The 15,439-nt window shown below is 33.0% G+C and overlaps 1 protein-coding gene across 1 annotated transcript in view; it reads left to right on the top strand.

The window, feature by feature from the left end:
• TANK (TRAF family member associated NFKB activator) overlaps window positions 1–14,548 on the top strand; it is a 59,619-nt gene extending 45,071 nt beyond the window's left edge. The window contains 5 exon segments of the mRNA XM_045559840.1: window positions 2,537–2,613; window positions 3,213–3,328; window positions 9,678–10,258; window positions 13,749–13,839; window positions 13,842–14,548. Coding sequence (XP_045415796.1) covers window positions 2,537–2,613; window positions 3,213–3,328; window positions 9,678–10,258; window positions 13,749–13,839; window positions 13,842–13,900 — 924 coding nt within the window. The 3' untranslated portion in view covers window positions 13,901–14,548.
• Window positions 14,549–15,439: the final 891 nt, after the last annotated feature.

The raw sequence follows: 15,439 nt of genomic DNA, 5'->3' as shown, positions 1-15,439 counted from the left end.
ATCTAAATAAACCCTACTTCAAACATCTGTTAGAATACTGCTTGCCTTTATTTTTCAACTAACATGTTAAGAGGTCCCTTTTTGAAATTTTTTCTGGGTGCTGGGGACTCATATTTTTCATTTGAAATATATCAGCAAATGTATTTGGTGTGAATGATAGAAGGTACAGTGTATTACTTAGTACAATCACTAATACTTTTCTTCAATAACAATAAAAACAAAATAATAGTAACCAGAGCTGTGTTCCTAACCCCAAAGAAACTAAAGACCTTTATTTAGATACTTCGTAGAAATTCCTTAATAAGCAAATCCTCCCTTTTTACACCCAAGGAATCTTTTCTCAATAAATTCACCCACTCTAGTTATCGAATCCAAACATCATAAAAGTAAGTTGGCACCAATTATTTAACAATCAAACAAAAGCTTATCATTCTTTTCCTACCTTTTCCTTCATCCTCATTAGTTTTTGATGCTTCTTTAACCTCAGAAGCAATCGTTCCTAGTTTATGTCAAAATCAGGACTTTAGAGTCATGTTTACCATTCTATAACTATCTTAATTTTTAGGTTAAAACTACACAGTACTTCTTTTTGGTTCTTTCTAGCTTCTAATAAAATAGTGAGATCATTTCATTTAATATAATTGCTTATTTTATTATGATTTAATGTATCATCAGATGTTTTACTCTCTAAATATACCTCTTCTCTGATTTTGTTTATATAAATTTAATAATATAATCTTTTAAAAGTTTGTTTTCATTCTTATAGTGTCCTGACTGGTTGGCTAGCTTTGAAATGTTGCCTTTCTTCCTAGTCCACACTAAAATCCATTGAATGTTCTAATTGCATATAACACCATAGAAAAACCTTGTCTACCACTTTTAAAAACAAACTGTGAAGGTGAAAATGTCTCCTAATGTGACTGCTTTATAAAGCTCAATAAAGCAGTTTTAATCCAGAAGAAAGCATGACCTAAATGTCAGACAGATATGCAGCAACAGAATCATCTTTATTTTACCTCAATCTGATGATATAATATCTAAAATCACAAATTGGATTGTCAATGTTTTATTTTACTAATTCCAAGGTATTGTAAAATAATATTCTATACATTTATAGTATTTATTAAGAAAAAGCTGGGAAATTAGAGTAATAAATTGGAGAAGATAATAGTTTTAAGAAAAACAAAGTGAAATCAAGTCTTTATCTTAACAAATAAGACTCCTAAGGCCAGGCGCGGTGGCTCACACCTGTAATCCTAGCACTCTGGGAGACCAAGGCGGGAGAATTGCTTGAGCTCAGGAGTTCTAGACCAGCCTGAGCAAGAGTGAGACCCTGTCTCCACTAAAAAAATAGAAAGAAATTATCTGGACAACTAAAAATATATCAAAAAAATTAGACGGGCTTGGTGGTGCATGCCCGTAGTCCCAGCTACTCTGGAGGCTGAGGCAGAAGGATCACTTGAGCCTAGGAGTTTGAGGTTGCTGTGAGCTAGGCTGATGCCACGGCACTCTAGCCCAGGCAACAGAGCAAGACTCTGTCTCAAAAAAAAAAAAAAAGACTCCTAAAAAATTGAAGGAAATCTTTTGAAAAGCAAGAATAAAGACAGATGTACTCAGGCGATAAGAAACAATGAAATAAAATCTTCCATTTTAATAATAGTTACAATGACCTTAATCAAATAAAATCTAAAAGTCACTAAGGTAAATGTCTACTAGTTTTAGAATTATAGTTTTAGCTGAATTATATTTTATGACTATATAGTATTTGGATTCTTCAAATCTCTGAATTTGTCAGTTTATAGCTTTAGAAAGTACACAAAGCTTTCTAGATATGATTCAAGATTTTTTTAAAAGTCTAAACCATAGAATAGATTATTGCAACAATGTTCTTTAATGTTGATTTTTAAATGTAAGAATAAACGTAATACCAGTGTAAGCCACATGGTGGGAGTGAAAGGCAAGAACTTGTGTTGAAACAGTTTAAATACATAATGCACTATCTTTACAGATTTTTTAAATGCTTGTTAAAGGATAAAAAGTTATAGTTTGACTTTCTTTCTTCCTCTACTACACTCCTCAGCAAAGAATCTATAACAAAAGACAAAGACATTGATTTAAATATGTAGGCCGTTATTTACTGAATATCAAAAGAAGTAAACACACACAAATTTTTTTTTTGCTAAATTTCTTCAAGTCATATGCAGTACTTGGTGATCAGAGTATAGAAATTTTGATTAATAGTTAAATTTGAGAAATTCCTTGAATTGCCAGCACTAGAAATAGTAATTGAAGAAGTTACCAGAAATGCTTTATGTCTTCACACTTTTTATCATTTTCCTTTTTCCTTTATTGTTCTCACGAAAAAAAAATCTATTGTATTTGTGTGTGTGTATGTATATATATGTATGTAAGCTGCCTCAACTTATTTTTCAATAAGGAAAATAAATGAAATAAATTTTCCTTTGTGTTTTCTGTTAACTCAGTCTCATCTGAATTTGGAAGCAATTTAAAGTGATAATCATTTTGTTTCTTTAAGGTAAGAAGACAAGAGGTTTCTTCTCCTAGAAAAGAAACTTCATCAGGGAGTCTTGGCGTTCCTTTATTCCATGAAAGGTAGGTCTACATCCTTTTTTGTCAACTCTTAAAAGTTATAAATATTGAAATATATTTTAACATTTTAACAATTTTAAGAAAAAAGCCTTTTAGAACCGGAAGAGACCAATTCAAGGGTCCTATATGTTAAACAACCTAAATAAGTCATACAGTTAATAGCAGAGTGGGTCTAAAAACTGAACTCTATAAAGCTCTACTGTTTCAATAGACCAAGTATTATGGCCATATTGGATGGATCCTAATGTGAACCTCACCAAAGTGAGGAATATTTAATACTCTATTTAAGATGTTTAGAGAGAACAAAACCCAATACTTTGAAATTTCTAATGTGAGAATAAGACAGCCAGCATCAGTGTGATATATGAATAAGTAGTCTGTACTACATTTACATATTAAAACTTTTGATTTATCACTTACTGCATGCCTGGCTCTCCAGAATTGTTTTCTGGAATATTTTCTTAGAATTTAAAATAAATTTTTTAATATTCAACTTTTCAATAATTATTTTATTGTCCATAATTGGTACTATGTAACTTTAATTATGAAAAAAAATATTTGAAGTTATAGCCTTATATTTTAAAATATTGATTTGTTTTTAGGGGTAATATAGAGAAGACCTTCTGGGATCTGAAGGAAGAATTTCATAGAATATGCATGCTAGCAAAAGCACAAAAAGACCACTTAAGCAAACTTCATATACCAGACACTGCAGCTGGTAAGGTTTATTAATATTAATATTAATTTTGTTGGTTGAAATTGATTTCTTTTTGAATTTAATATTCTTAAATGCTTATTAAGTGCAAGTATCTACAACATACCTCTTACCCACATACATTTGAATGAGTAAGTGCTGTTTAAATTCTATAATGTATTACATTATGTAATTATTGACTTTTTCTCTGTCTTCATTGTATGTAATATTATATAGATTGAATTGAAAGACATAATTATTAATCATCTTAATGAGAAATCCCACCTTAAAAAATACAAAATAAGCTGAGGCAGGAGGATCACTTGAGCCCAGGAGTTTGAGGTTGCAGTGAGCTGTGATGATGCCACTGTATCTCTAGCCCAGACAACAGAGTGAGACCCTGTCTTAAAAAAAATAAAAATAAAAAATAATATAAGATATATCTCTCAGAGTTTTCAGTTGCTATTTGGGGGTCTTAATGAACATTAACTCATATGTTATTAAGCAACTTTAAAGCCACATTAGCATATATGAGCCAAATAAAATTATAATATCAGGTTTGTTTTTAACTTCTGCCTGAAAGGTTATTAAACACTATGGAGATATATCTATATATATTATGTTGCCCAGACTGGAGCACAGTGACTGTTCACAGCCTCAAACTCCTAATAAGTTCAAGCAATCTTCCCACCTCAGCCCCTGGATAGATTCCTATAATTTGGTTGAAGAATAAAAATGTGACACACTTCCTGAGTGCCAGTTCTGCTGAAGGCACAAAATACAAATTTAGTATAAAATACAACTTAAAAGGAACATCTGTTTTACACATGTATCACAGTATGTTTTTTAAAAGCTCCACCCTTCCCTAAAACCCCAGATTGGCTTTCTGATGTTTGCTTCAGTAGTTCAATATGAATAGCAAAATATCAGAGATTGAGTCTGCCAACCAAGCACATCTGTAAACAAAAAGAAGGTAAACTGATCATTTATAATGATAAATTCTCCTTTACCCTTGTGATGTGAGCTACTCTGCAGACAGTTCCCAAGAGATGTGATTTACAGTTTTCACTCTGAGAGATGATGCAGCAGTGCTGACTAGCACCCCTCTAATTAAAAATCACTTTCCGTTTCCTACAGCACTTATTACATTTAGGCTATTTAAAAATCATTTTATACTATAAATTCACTTTTTGCTACTACAATTTTATTTTCAGAAAAGGTACACAATGTGATGTTAGGGAAACAAAACAATCTTTGTAGACAGACATAATTCGTTTCTTCCTCTCCTATCCCTCTACCTTCCCAAAAAGAACTCATTTCTCCACCTTAATTTTTTGTCTTTTTCAGAGAAATTGATCTTTTGTACAGACTAAAGAATACTAGGTACCTTTCAATTAAATGAATTATCTTTATTTAAAACATGCTAGCTATAGAGATGTAGTACCTAGAATTCATAAACATCCTTTTTTTGAACATCAACATCTTATCAAAGCATCGTAATGGTGATATATTCTTTGTTACACAGAGAACTTACCTCATTATCAATGGCTTAATACTTTGACCATTTTTAAATTGCACAGGTCTAAATCTAAGTATGTATCTGTCAACCAGAACACTGGGTGTTTAACTTCAATTTCTTTCCTACTAAAACTGCTTCCTAATATTATTCTTATGTTTTATATTAATTTTCTCACAAATAATACATTATTCTTGAAATATTTCAGATGTTTTTTGTTACATACTCCAGTGAAGTTTTGCTGCATCCAAATAGAAACCAAAATATCAAGTATCATGCTCTGACAGTAGTAGATCAAAAGGAGAAGAAAAAAAGAAATATTTTTTTTAAATATGCCTGTTCAGGGTTTCCAAGTATGTATGATACATTGAATTAAAATATAGAACTATTTCAGATATGATTTGCATGACCTATCTGGAAAAAGTATATGTATTATTGTCCTTGTGTTATCTTATTAAAACTTGACTTTTACTTTTAAATAACCAGATATAATTCATGAAAAAAGGCTAAGTTATTAGAATTGTACCTTTCCTTTTTTTTACTCCATTTTTTCCTACTCATGTATGGCAATAGCCTTGAGAAAGGATAAACTGTACATTTATGCAAATATGGCTTCAAAAAAAAGTACTATTTGTTTCCTAAAGGAGCATCTTGTTTCAGTGGAGATTAGGAGGGAAAAATATAGGATTGGGTTATAAACAACCATCAGGTCTTTTTCTTTTATCAACATACAAGGTAATTATACTGAGAAATAGTCTAAATGGGCAGCCTATACTTAAAATTGGAAATCTACAAATATTTCTCATTTTACTTTTTTTCTTGCAAAAATATGTATTTTTTAAAAACAACTATTCTTGAAATAGATAAAATAGAAAAGCTATTTGCTCACCTGATCCTGTTTCTCAATATGGTGTCAGGATGTCAAGTGCTTTCATGCACCTCAATTGAGTTTTAAGTTTTCTAAGCTTGGATTTCTAGTAGCATCAGGAATCTTAGTTTTAAATCTTTTTTTTAAATATATTAACTCTCATTGCTTGAGTAGACTAACTTGGATCATTTTAACATGGCTGAGGTTGTGTGCCAGCTAGCTATGCTCAAGGAAAATATCTGCTTTATTACAGCTGTTTGATTTCTCCATGTTTGGTTCACAAGAGGGATAGGTCAGCTGCTAAAAAGTAATGCAAAGCACATTTCTGTCAATTTGGGGACTCCTCTCTATATATGGAAACAAACATGTTCAATTTACCATAATGGTTCAGAGCACAGACTCTATAGAGTTAGACTGCCTGGGTTTCGGTACCACATCTAGCATTCATTAACTGTGTAGCCTTGGAATGTACCAGTTTCTTTACGTGTAAAGTGGGGATAGTGCCTACCTCAGGATTATTTTGAGTATTAAATGAATTAATGCACATGCAATGATTATTACAGTGTATGGCACATGGAAGTGCTATTAATGTTAATAGTTGTCATTAGCCACAGTTCTTCAGTGTTCACCCTGTTCTCCTTGAGAAGAGCATTTGATTAAGTCTTTCCTCCTTCTCAGGTGTTACAGAATTTGATTACCGCAACAGTTGGTTTTCCTGATTTGTTATTTGCAATTAGCAAATGTTATCTACAAAGACAGTACTGTTTCCTAGAATTTCCTGCTACCGTTAAGTCTATTGCCAGGAAAAATGACTACTTGAGAGTTAATACATTTTAAGAACCTCAGAGGTCAAAGAAATCCAGCTAAACAATTGAGCTTGGTCTTGATTACTATGCCACTCCTAGTCACAGACAGAATATCTAGTAAATGTTGATTATTATCCTAGGCTTTGTGGGGAATAGGTTATAGATTCAATCAGAATCCATTTATTAAGGGCATACTATGTGCCAGGTACTGGGCAGAGTTCTAGGGTAAGTGGGGAATGAAAAATAGTTTACAACCTAAAAAAACTTAATGGGAGAAAGACAGGTATACTTAGAAATACAGTCATGTGCCAGATAACAATGTTTTTGGTCAACGACAGACCACATATATGATGGTGGTCTGATAAGATTATAATGGACCTAAAAAATTCTTGCCACTATTGTAACATTGTAATTACTTTATTTTTTTACAAATTTAATGCAGCCTAAATGTACAGTGTTCATAAAATCTACAGTAGTGTATTGTAATGTTCTAGGCCTTCACATTCACTTACCACTCACCCAGGGCAACTTCCAGACCTGCAGGCTCCATTCATGACATGTGCTCTATATAAGTATACCTTTTTTTATCCTTTATACTGTATTTTTACTGTACCTTTTCTATGCTTAAATGCACAAACATTTCCCATTGTGTTACAACTGCCTGCTGTACAATAACATAGCCTGGGGCCGGGCGCGGTGGCTCACGCCTGTAATCCTAGCCCTCTGGGAGGCCGAGGCGGGTGGATTGCTCCAGGTCAGGAGTTCGAGACCAGCCTGAGCGAGACCTCTTCTCTACTAAAAATAGAAATAAAAATTATCTGGACAACTAAAAATATATATAGAAAAAATTAGCCGGGTATGGTGGCGCATGCCTGTAGTCCCAGCTACTCAGGAGGCTGAGGCAGTAGGATCGCTTAAGCCCAGGAGTTTGAGGTTGCTGTGAGCTAGGCTGACGCCACGGCACTCACTCTAGCCTGGGCAACAAAGTGAGACTCTGTCTCAAAAAATAAATAAATAAATAAATAAATAAAATAACATAGCCTGGGAGCAATAGGCTATACCCTATAGCCTGGGTGTGTAGTAGGCTATTCCACCTACGTTTCTGTAAGTACACTCTATGCTGTTTGCACTACAACAAAATCACCTAATGATGCATTTCTCAGAATATATCCCAATCATTAAGTAACACGTAACTGTATAACAGAGTGTTCAGTCCTCAGGACAACGAAGAGTCATGGGAGAGCCATCTAGAGAAACTTATGTCTAAACCAAGATATGAAGGACAAATAAGAGTTAGCCAAAGAGTAACTGGAGGGGACACATCAGGCAGTCTGCATAGCATGTGCAGAGGTGCAAAGAGAAGACAGCATGGCCACTTTGGAAAACTGTACAAAGTGCATTATAGCTAGAGTATGGAATGAAGCAGGTATGCTGAAAGATGAGCATGGAGAGGTGACCAGGGGCCAATTAAGAATAGTTTTGTATGCCTTGGCTGAGGGCTGAGAGCCTTGGAGAGCCATAAAAAGGTTTTATCAGCAAGGTAACATGACCAGATTTGTAGTTTGGAAAAACTACTCTGAGAAGGAAAGGATGGAGGAGAAGTTGCAATGAAGAGAGCAGATTGGGTATGACACAAATTTAGAGGCAAGCAAGCAGTTCAAAGGCTGCTATAATAATCCAGTAAGGAAGGATGATGTGGACTAAAGAGGCAGTAGATATATAACAGGATGAACCAAAGAAGTTGGTTGCATTGTATTATACACATCATATCCAAACAGAAAATATCTTGTGTTGGAATGTGCTGTTTGGCAAAAGATAGGTGTCATAAGACTGCAAAGGCCAAAGGAATGTAAAGGAATTGACATTCGATAAATGCCTACTAACCTGGACAGACACTTTGCAGGGTTCTCTATATAACCTGTCTACTTAAACTTGCATCATTAGTAAAGTCTCCATTTTGAATGTATAACTTTACTGATGAAAACCTTTTTAAAATGCTAACTTTTAAAACTTTTACTATTTATTCATTAAATAAAAATACACATGTTACCAACATCACTGCCTTCTGAATGGACATTGTAGAGTATCATTTAGCTTTTCCTGATGTCTCAGGATCAACATGAAGAGTACTTTGGTTTTTTGTATCAAGAAATGTAGCCCTTGCTGGCCCTATACTAGACTAGTGGTTTTCTGAATTTTTATGTCTGCTCTTTTGTTTTTCTTGTCTCCTCTCATGCTTTTAGCTCTTATTGATATCTATCTCTGCCTTTAACACTCATATCCCTTTTTGATTTGCTGTTTCAAACCTAGCTATGATCTAGGAAATCATCCTCATCAAGCTTGTTGGAATAAAACTAAAATGAGAATAGTAGCAAAATTCATACATCTATGGACCTTGTGGCTTTAATTCTGACTCCTCAGAAGCTCTACTTTCTTTCTTAACTTTCTATGTCCTAAGAGAGCTGAATTTGATATAATAGATAAGTAGCTTCTAGATAAATGAGCTACAGAGGCCCTGGTATCTACCTGGTATCTAAAAACGGGCTTTTTTTAAAATATGAGAAAATCCCATATTCACATGTAATTTTCTTAACATGCATGCCAAAATTTCATTCTTCTTTTGCTTCCACTGTCTTCCTTCTCCCCAACCCCTACTACCAGCACTCCCTCACATGGATTTTTAAGAGTAGACAATGGCTAAACTGATTAGCAATATATTTAGTTACATGGTGATGTTGGGGGTAATAAATGACCTAACTTACACACACACACACACACACACACACACACACCCCGGATTTTCCCTTTTAACAACTTATTTGTCTAAGCAAGCTCACAGTTGCAGTTTCCGATTACTGACAAAATGTTTAAATGTATACACTACAAGCAAATGTTTTTTAAGTATGGAGCAGTATAACTGTGAACAAGATGCAAAGCGTACGGCAAAAGACCTAGGAAAAGACAAAGCAGTTAAATTTCGACTAATAAGCTATGTTGCAGTTAACCCGCTGGAGACTGCTAATACTCTGTGTAAGATGGTAACAAATATAAAAATCCCAGTTGTCTTCAGTTGCTATAAAAACCAATATAAAAAATAATACTCATCTGTCTAAAGCTGACTGAACAGATTTTTAAAAATCATTTGAATGCGACTGTTTCCCTTTTGTGTTCTTTTCCCTGCAGAAACACAGTGCTCTGTGCCTATACAGTGTACGGATAAAACAGATAAACAAGAAGTGCTGTTTAAGCCTCAGGCTAAAGATGATATAAATAGAGGTACACCATGCATCACATCTGTCACACCAAGAGGACTGGGTCGAGATGAGGAAGACACCTCCTTTGAATCACTTTCTAAATTCAATGTCAAGTTTCCACCTATGGACAATGACTCGACTTTCCTACATAGCACTCCAGAGAGACCCGACATCCTCAGTCCTGCCACATCTGAGGCACTGTGCCAAGACAGATTTAATATGGACCTCAAAGATAATCCAGGAAACTTTGTTAAAACAGAAGAAACTTTATTTGAAATTCAGGGAATTGATCCGATAGCTTCAGCTATACAAAACCTTAAAACAACTGACAAAACAAAACCCTCAAATTTTGTAAACACTTGTAACAGGACAACTCCGGATAGAGCTGCGTGTTTATCACCTGGAGACCATAATGCACTATATGTAAATACATTCCCACTTCTGGACCCGCCTGATGCACCTTTTCCCTCACTCGATTCCCCGGGAAAAGCTATCCGAGGACCACAGCAGGTAACTGTTTTGCATTAACAAATATATTATTACGTGTGAACACACATTTTGCCATACATCCACAGACATGCATCTCTTTTAGGTTATCGGACATCCTTTTTAAACTAATAACTAGCCAAAGTTAAAGCTTTCATTAAAACATGTAAGTCCTGTAATAAATGACATGAAATTATAAAAGACTAATATGGTAAAGCTCTATTATAAAGTACCTTGAAATTTATGGCAGACTTTAAAATATATGTAAGCCTTATTGATATCTATTATGGGTGTCACTTTCTTAGTTCCTTAGTCAAAGATCATTTACGCAGCATCAGTTTATAACAGGATTCTTTTATTAAATTTCACACTGTAAAATAAATGGTTTCTTTATTGATAAGTTTATATCATACTCATTTCTACAAGAATGCACAATTTTCCCTAAGTAAATAATTGCATCATATGTTCCTTATTATCAAACTAAGTGAACTGTCTTTCAACTAATACTTCTATTACATTCTCAGTTATTTAGTACGTAGATCTGTAGGGTTCAGTTTTGGTTTTGGTTGCTAATCTGGGACTAAACATGCAGCCTAATATATTTTTCAAATAGTCTCTGCAAGGGTATGATTTCAATCAAATATTTTATTTAATGTTTCTAAAGCTCACAGACTACGTACAGCCCCACAAGCCATTCCTACCATTCCTTTTAGATTCAGGTTCTATCACAGAATGATTCTTTTAGTTAAAGAATGTGTTTAATGACTGAAGACAAATGAAAAATATATAATTGTTACAAAAGCTCGTGAAAATACAGACTGATGTAAATATCTCCATAATTTGCAAACATTTGTTTGATTTCTCTTTGACTTGAGATGTTTAATTTTTTAAAAAAAATTCATTAATATCCTTTGGCATTAAGTACTTTTATAAGTTATAGATTCTTAAATCAGGATGCAAAGAAAGCAATAGGCAAGCTGTGGCATATTTTAGTAGTAGGAAAGACTAGACATAGCTGACAATAAGTTTTAATTATAAATTCACTTATGTTCCACACTGTACCTTATTTCACATCATGGACTCAGTTATAATTGCTACTAAATGAAACAAATTAAACAATTTCATTTATTGCAAGTAGAATGCCTGTGGAGCTGTGAAGTGCCTCAGTTCTAATGCTTGTTACTCTTTTCTCCATTGTATTAATATCTTTTGCTTGTTCTTTTACTAGTCTGTGCATTCATGTTTCAGTAGATGGCACCCTGCATTGTACATTTGCTTTCTATACTACAGGAAGGGAAACAGCTGGTATGTGATTACAACTTGATGGAAAAGTATTCAGCTTAAAAAAATGCAGGAGAATTGGTGTTGAGCTGTCACAAGACATGGGGCATAAGGTTAGATAATTGATATTTTGGCAGAAAAAGCAAAGAAATTAGTTTGTTTTGAAGGCCATGTTACAGTTTAGGATTGAAAGAATGTTTCTTAAAATGGGTTTTAAAAAACATTTTGCTATTTTAATAGATTAATAAAGCTTGTATGATAAGTACAGAATTCTTGAGTTACTCATAGTAACAAAGAAGTGAAATTTTAGTTACATATTTCAAATTTTTACTTTATATGAATCATTACTACTGAACACCTCCTTTATACATTCAACTATCATAACAAAGACTAAAACATGTCAACTTATTTTTGTTCTGTGTGATTTTTTTTTTACTTTTGCTGAGTCAGTGATTGAGGTCCCAACTAAATTCTATGAAGAGATCAAATCTGAACTAATACCTCTTAATAGAGAAGGATAAATACGGACTTTGAACATAAATTTGCAATGAAAGATTAGCTTAACAAATTTAGAAGCTAAATTGCTTCTCAGTTAATTTCTTACTATTTTATAGATCTTAATAAGAATTCTCTTTAAAGTAATAATCTTTTATTTACAGCTATGTCAATTTCCCATTAGAGTGATTTGTACTCTTTTGTTTAAATGGCAAACAGTAAAATTTGAATCTACTTTAACTAGATTTTTGTTTATATACTCACAATTATTACTACTTTTTTTCATCACGGAAGAAAGATTTTTCTAAAGAAAACTATTTTACCCCAAATTTCGTAACATTTATTCTAAATATTACTTTTTTTCTTTTTGTGTGTGATAAAATTTGCCACTTCTCATGAAAGGAATTGAGTCAATATTATTATAAGCCCTCTGTACTGATAAATGAATGTATCTCAGTGCCTAGACAGACTTTGTATATTTACACCAATTGTACACAGCTGTCCAATAAAATGTTTATAAGACGACAGTGATGCTGTGAAACCCAAATGCTTCAATTAGTGATATACTGTTTATGTAAATGATTGGTTAACCAGAATGAAAGAACTTAGAGGAATGAAAATTAACACTGTCAAGTGCTGGACTAGGCTTTAAAAATTAAAAACATATTAGTAATAGGAGCATAAGAGGTCTCTAAATTTGACTTTATGAGGTAATTCTCCTCAAAATAACCAGAATTTAGCTATGTCAGGGTAATTTACCTGTGTCAAGGAAAGAAAGAAAATTTTGAAAATAATTAGGTTTACACAATTCAGGAAAATAATATATTTTCCAGTGAACATACATTTATTGAGCACCTACTATTAAACTAAATGCTATTTCTTGTCCTTTTAGAAGTTTTGTTTTTTTTTTTAAGAAAAAGGATAAATGCAGCATGGAAGGGTGTTTATATGCTGGTTATAATGGAGATGATTATGTTAAATTATGATTTTTCCATATTTCTTTAACCAGGCAACTATTAACAGGTTAGACTTTACTCAGCCACAAGAAGGAGTAAGGCCAAAGTACTTATAATAAGAACAAAGCAAAAAGTCAAAAGAATGCATCTGATGTTAGAATTTGCTATTTGAGTTTTCAAGAAGCAAAAAAAATAACTCATTAGTGGAATTCGTTTAGTAGTTTAAAAAAATTTTTTCTTTTTAAAAATCAAAATAATGCTGATCATATAATTTATTATGTATTTGCTTATAAATATTACTGAAATTTAACTTGCTTTTGATTAAGATGTCATACATACACACACATACACATCATGTCTAGTGTACCACCATGTGATTAATATAGGCCCTATAACTTAAGGTTTCTATTGTAAAATAGATAAGGTAGAATTTAATTTAAAAATCTAAAGTATCGATTACTGTTCCAAAATTACTGCCATTGTAATAACTGAATATCAAAAATTGCTGGTGCTAAACCTGTAATATTTTTAAATATGTAAAGATAAAATTTATGAGTGTGTGCCTCAAGGGATTTTTAATCAAAGTTTAGTTGTGCCTTTTATGAGAAAAAGAATTGAAGTCATATCTTCATGCTGACTTTATGGAAAAATAATTTGCTTTCATATTAGGAAATTAAATATATATGCTCATAACGCATTCAAAAAATTTGAATTTGAAATTCAATGCTATTTGATTTAAACACAAGTAACAGAATATGTTTTTGTTTATTTGTTTCCTGCAGCCCATTTGGAAGCCCTTTCCTAATCAAGGCAGTGACTTACTGGAACTAAGTGGCACAGACTCAGAACTGCATATACCTCGAGTATGTGAATTCTGTCAAGCAGTTTTCCCACCATCTATTACATCCAGGGGGGATTTCCTGAGGCATCTTAATTCACACTTTAATGGGGAGACTTAAGACACATTTGAAAACAGACATATCAAGTCCTATGTGATGATTTTGGGTTTGTAATACTATAACTACTTGATTCTGAACTAAATTCAAGATCATTCATAGGAAAAATCTCTTTTCACAGCTATTCGAAATTTTTTCTAAACTTCTTTTATAACTTTAATTACCTTTTAAAAGATCATTCTGTACAAAACTGTAGTTCATTGTATTCATGTTTACAGTGTTATTACCATAATTCAAAATTATGTATGTTAAGGAAGTTATATAATCATAATTTATGTTTGTTTCAAATATCTAAGCTTATTACTTGGATTTCTAGTGAGATGTATTGACTTTGATGATGTCAAAGGTTTATAGGGTTTTTTCATTTGTTTTCATTGAAAAATTTAGATTATTTATGCTATAGGTGATATTCTGTTTGAATAAATCTATAATAGAGAATAGGAAACAATGTAAACATCTAAGTAAATGCCAAACCAAAGATATTTGTTGCTCAGTGATAAAATCACTGGTAGAGTTATTTAAATATGTTAGATCATTTTTAATAATATACATGGCTGTAATTTTTACTATGTGTATAGCTACATGATGAAGTGAATTGAATATTAAAAAAATGACTTATGTCGTGATCATTAGTGTGTTCTTTGTTCCTGAGTTTTAAAAAAAAATGAAATAACTCACATTTTGGAGAAGTTTATAAAATTCATGTTTTCCTTCTAGTAACTTGACAGAAGGGTGATGACCAGATCTGATGGCATTTATTACAATTAGTGGATCACTTTGAATTTTAAAATTATTTTTCAAACTAAATTTACTAAAGAAACATTTGTTTTTAATGGGAGCAAGTCTGAAAAACACTGTGAGGACTATCCATATTTATTAAGTTAGATTAGAAATGTTCACATTCTTGTTAGAAATTTTTTATTCATTGGTAGCAGCCTGATTCATGGCCAATGTAAGACATTTGAGAGAATGGATAGCAAATTCAGAAGGCTGCAAAAATTCTTTAAGTCCTTTCGTTTTTCTTCCCTGTGATTCTTGCCTTTTGGGTTGTCTCTTTTCTCCTGATTTTTAAAAAATGTTTGAGGCATGGCTTCCATTTTATGAAGTAAACGTTGATTTGCAACTCTAAAACAAATTTAAGCCTTCCTGGAGCAAGTGTAAGCTAGAGGGTTTGGGATAGGGGAATCTGAGCAGGCCCCTGTGCCACAGTGAAGAGCCTGTACTTGTGGAAGAATGAGAGTGGTGCCTTGACTTCTCAGGATACCAAGCACATCACATTGACATCTTCCTCATCAAGGTGACAGAGCGATTATTAGGTATTCACTGTGAAGGGTTCTGAGGCATGTACATCTTTCTTTCATTGCCACTGGGGCTGAATGGAAATGCCTAGACAATTATCCAAGTCTCTTCCCTTCCCCCCACCTCCCACCCACCCAGCCTCCCCTCTCACTCTTCCCACACACACATACAAAATTAAAAATAAAAACTTCCCAGCGTGTACCAGCCAGATTATACCA

This window comes from Lemur catta, chromosome 8, assembly GCF_020740605.2.
Source record: "Lemur catta isolate mLemCat1 chromosome 8, mLemCat1.pri, whole genome shotgun sequence".
Classification (NCBI taxonomy): domain Eukaryota; kingdom Metazoa; phylum Chordata; class Mammalia; order Primates; family Lemuridae; genus Lemur; species Lemur catta.
This window is presented reverse-complemented; position numbering and strand designations above follow the sequence as displayed.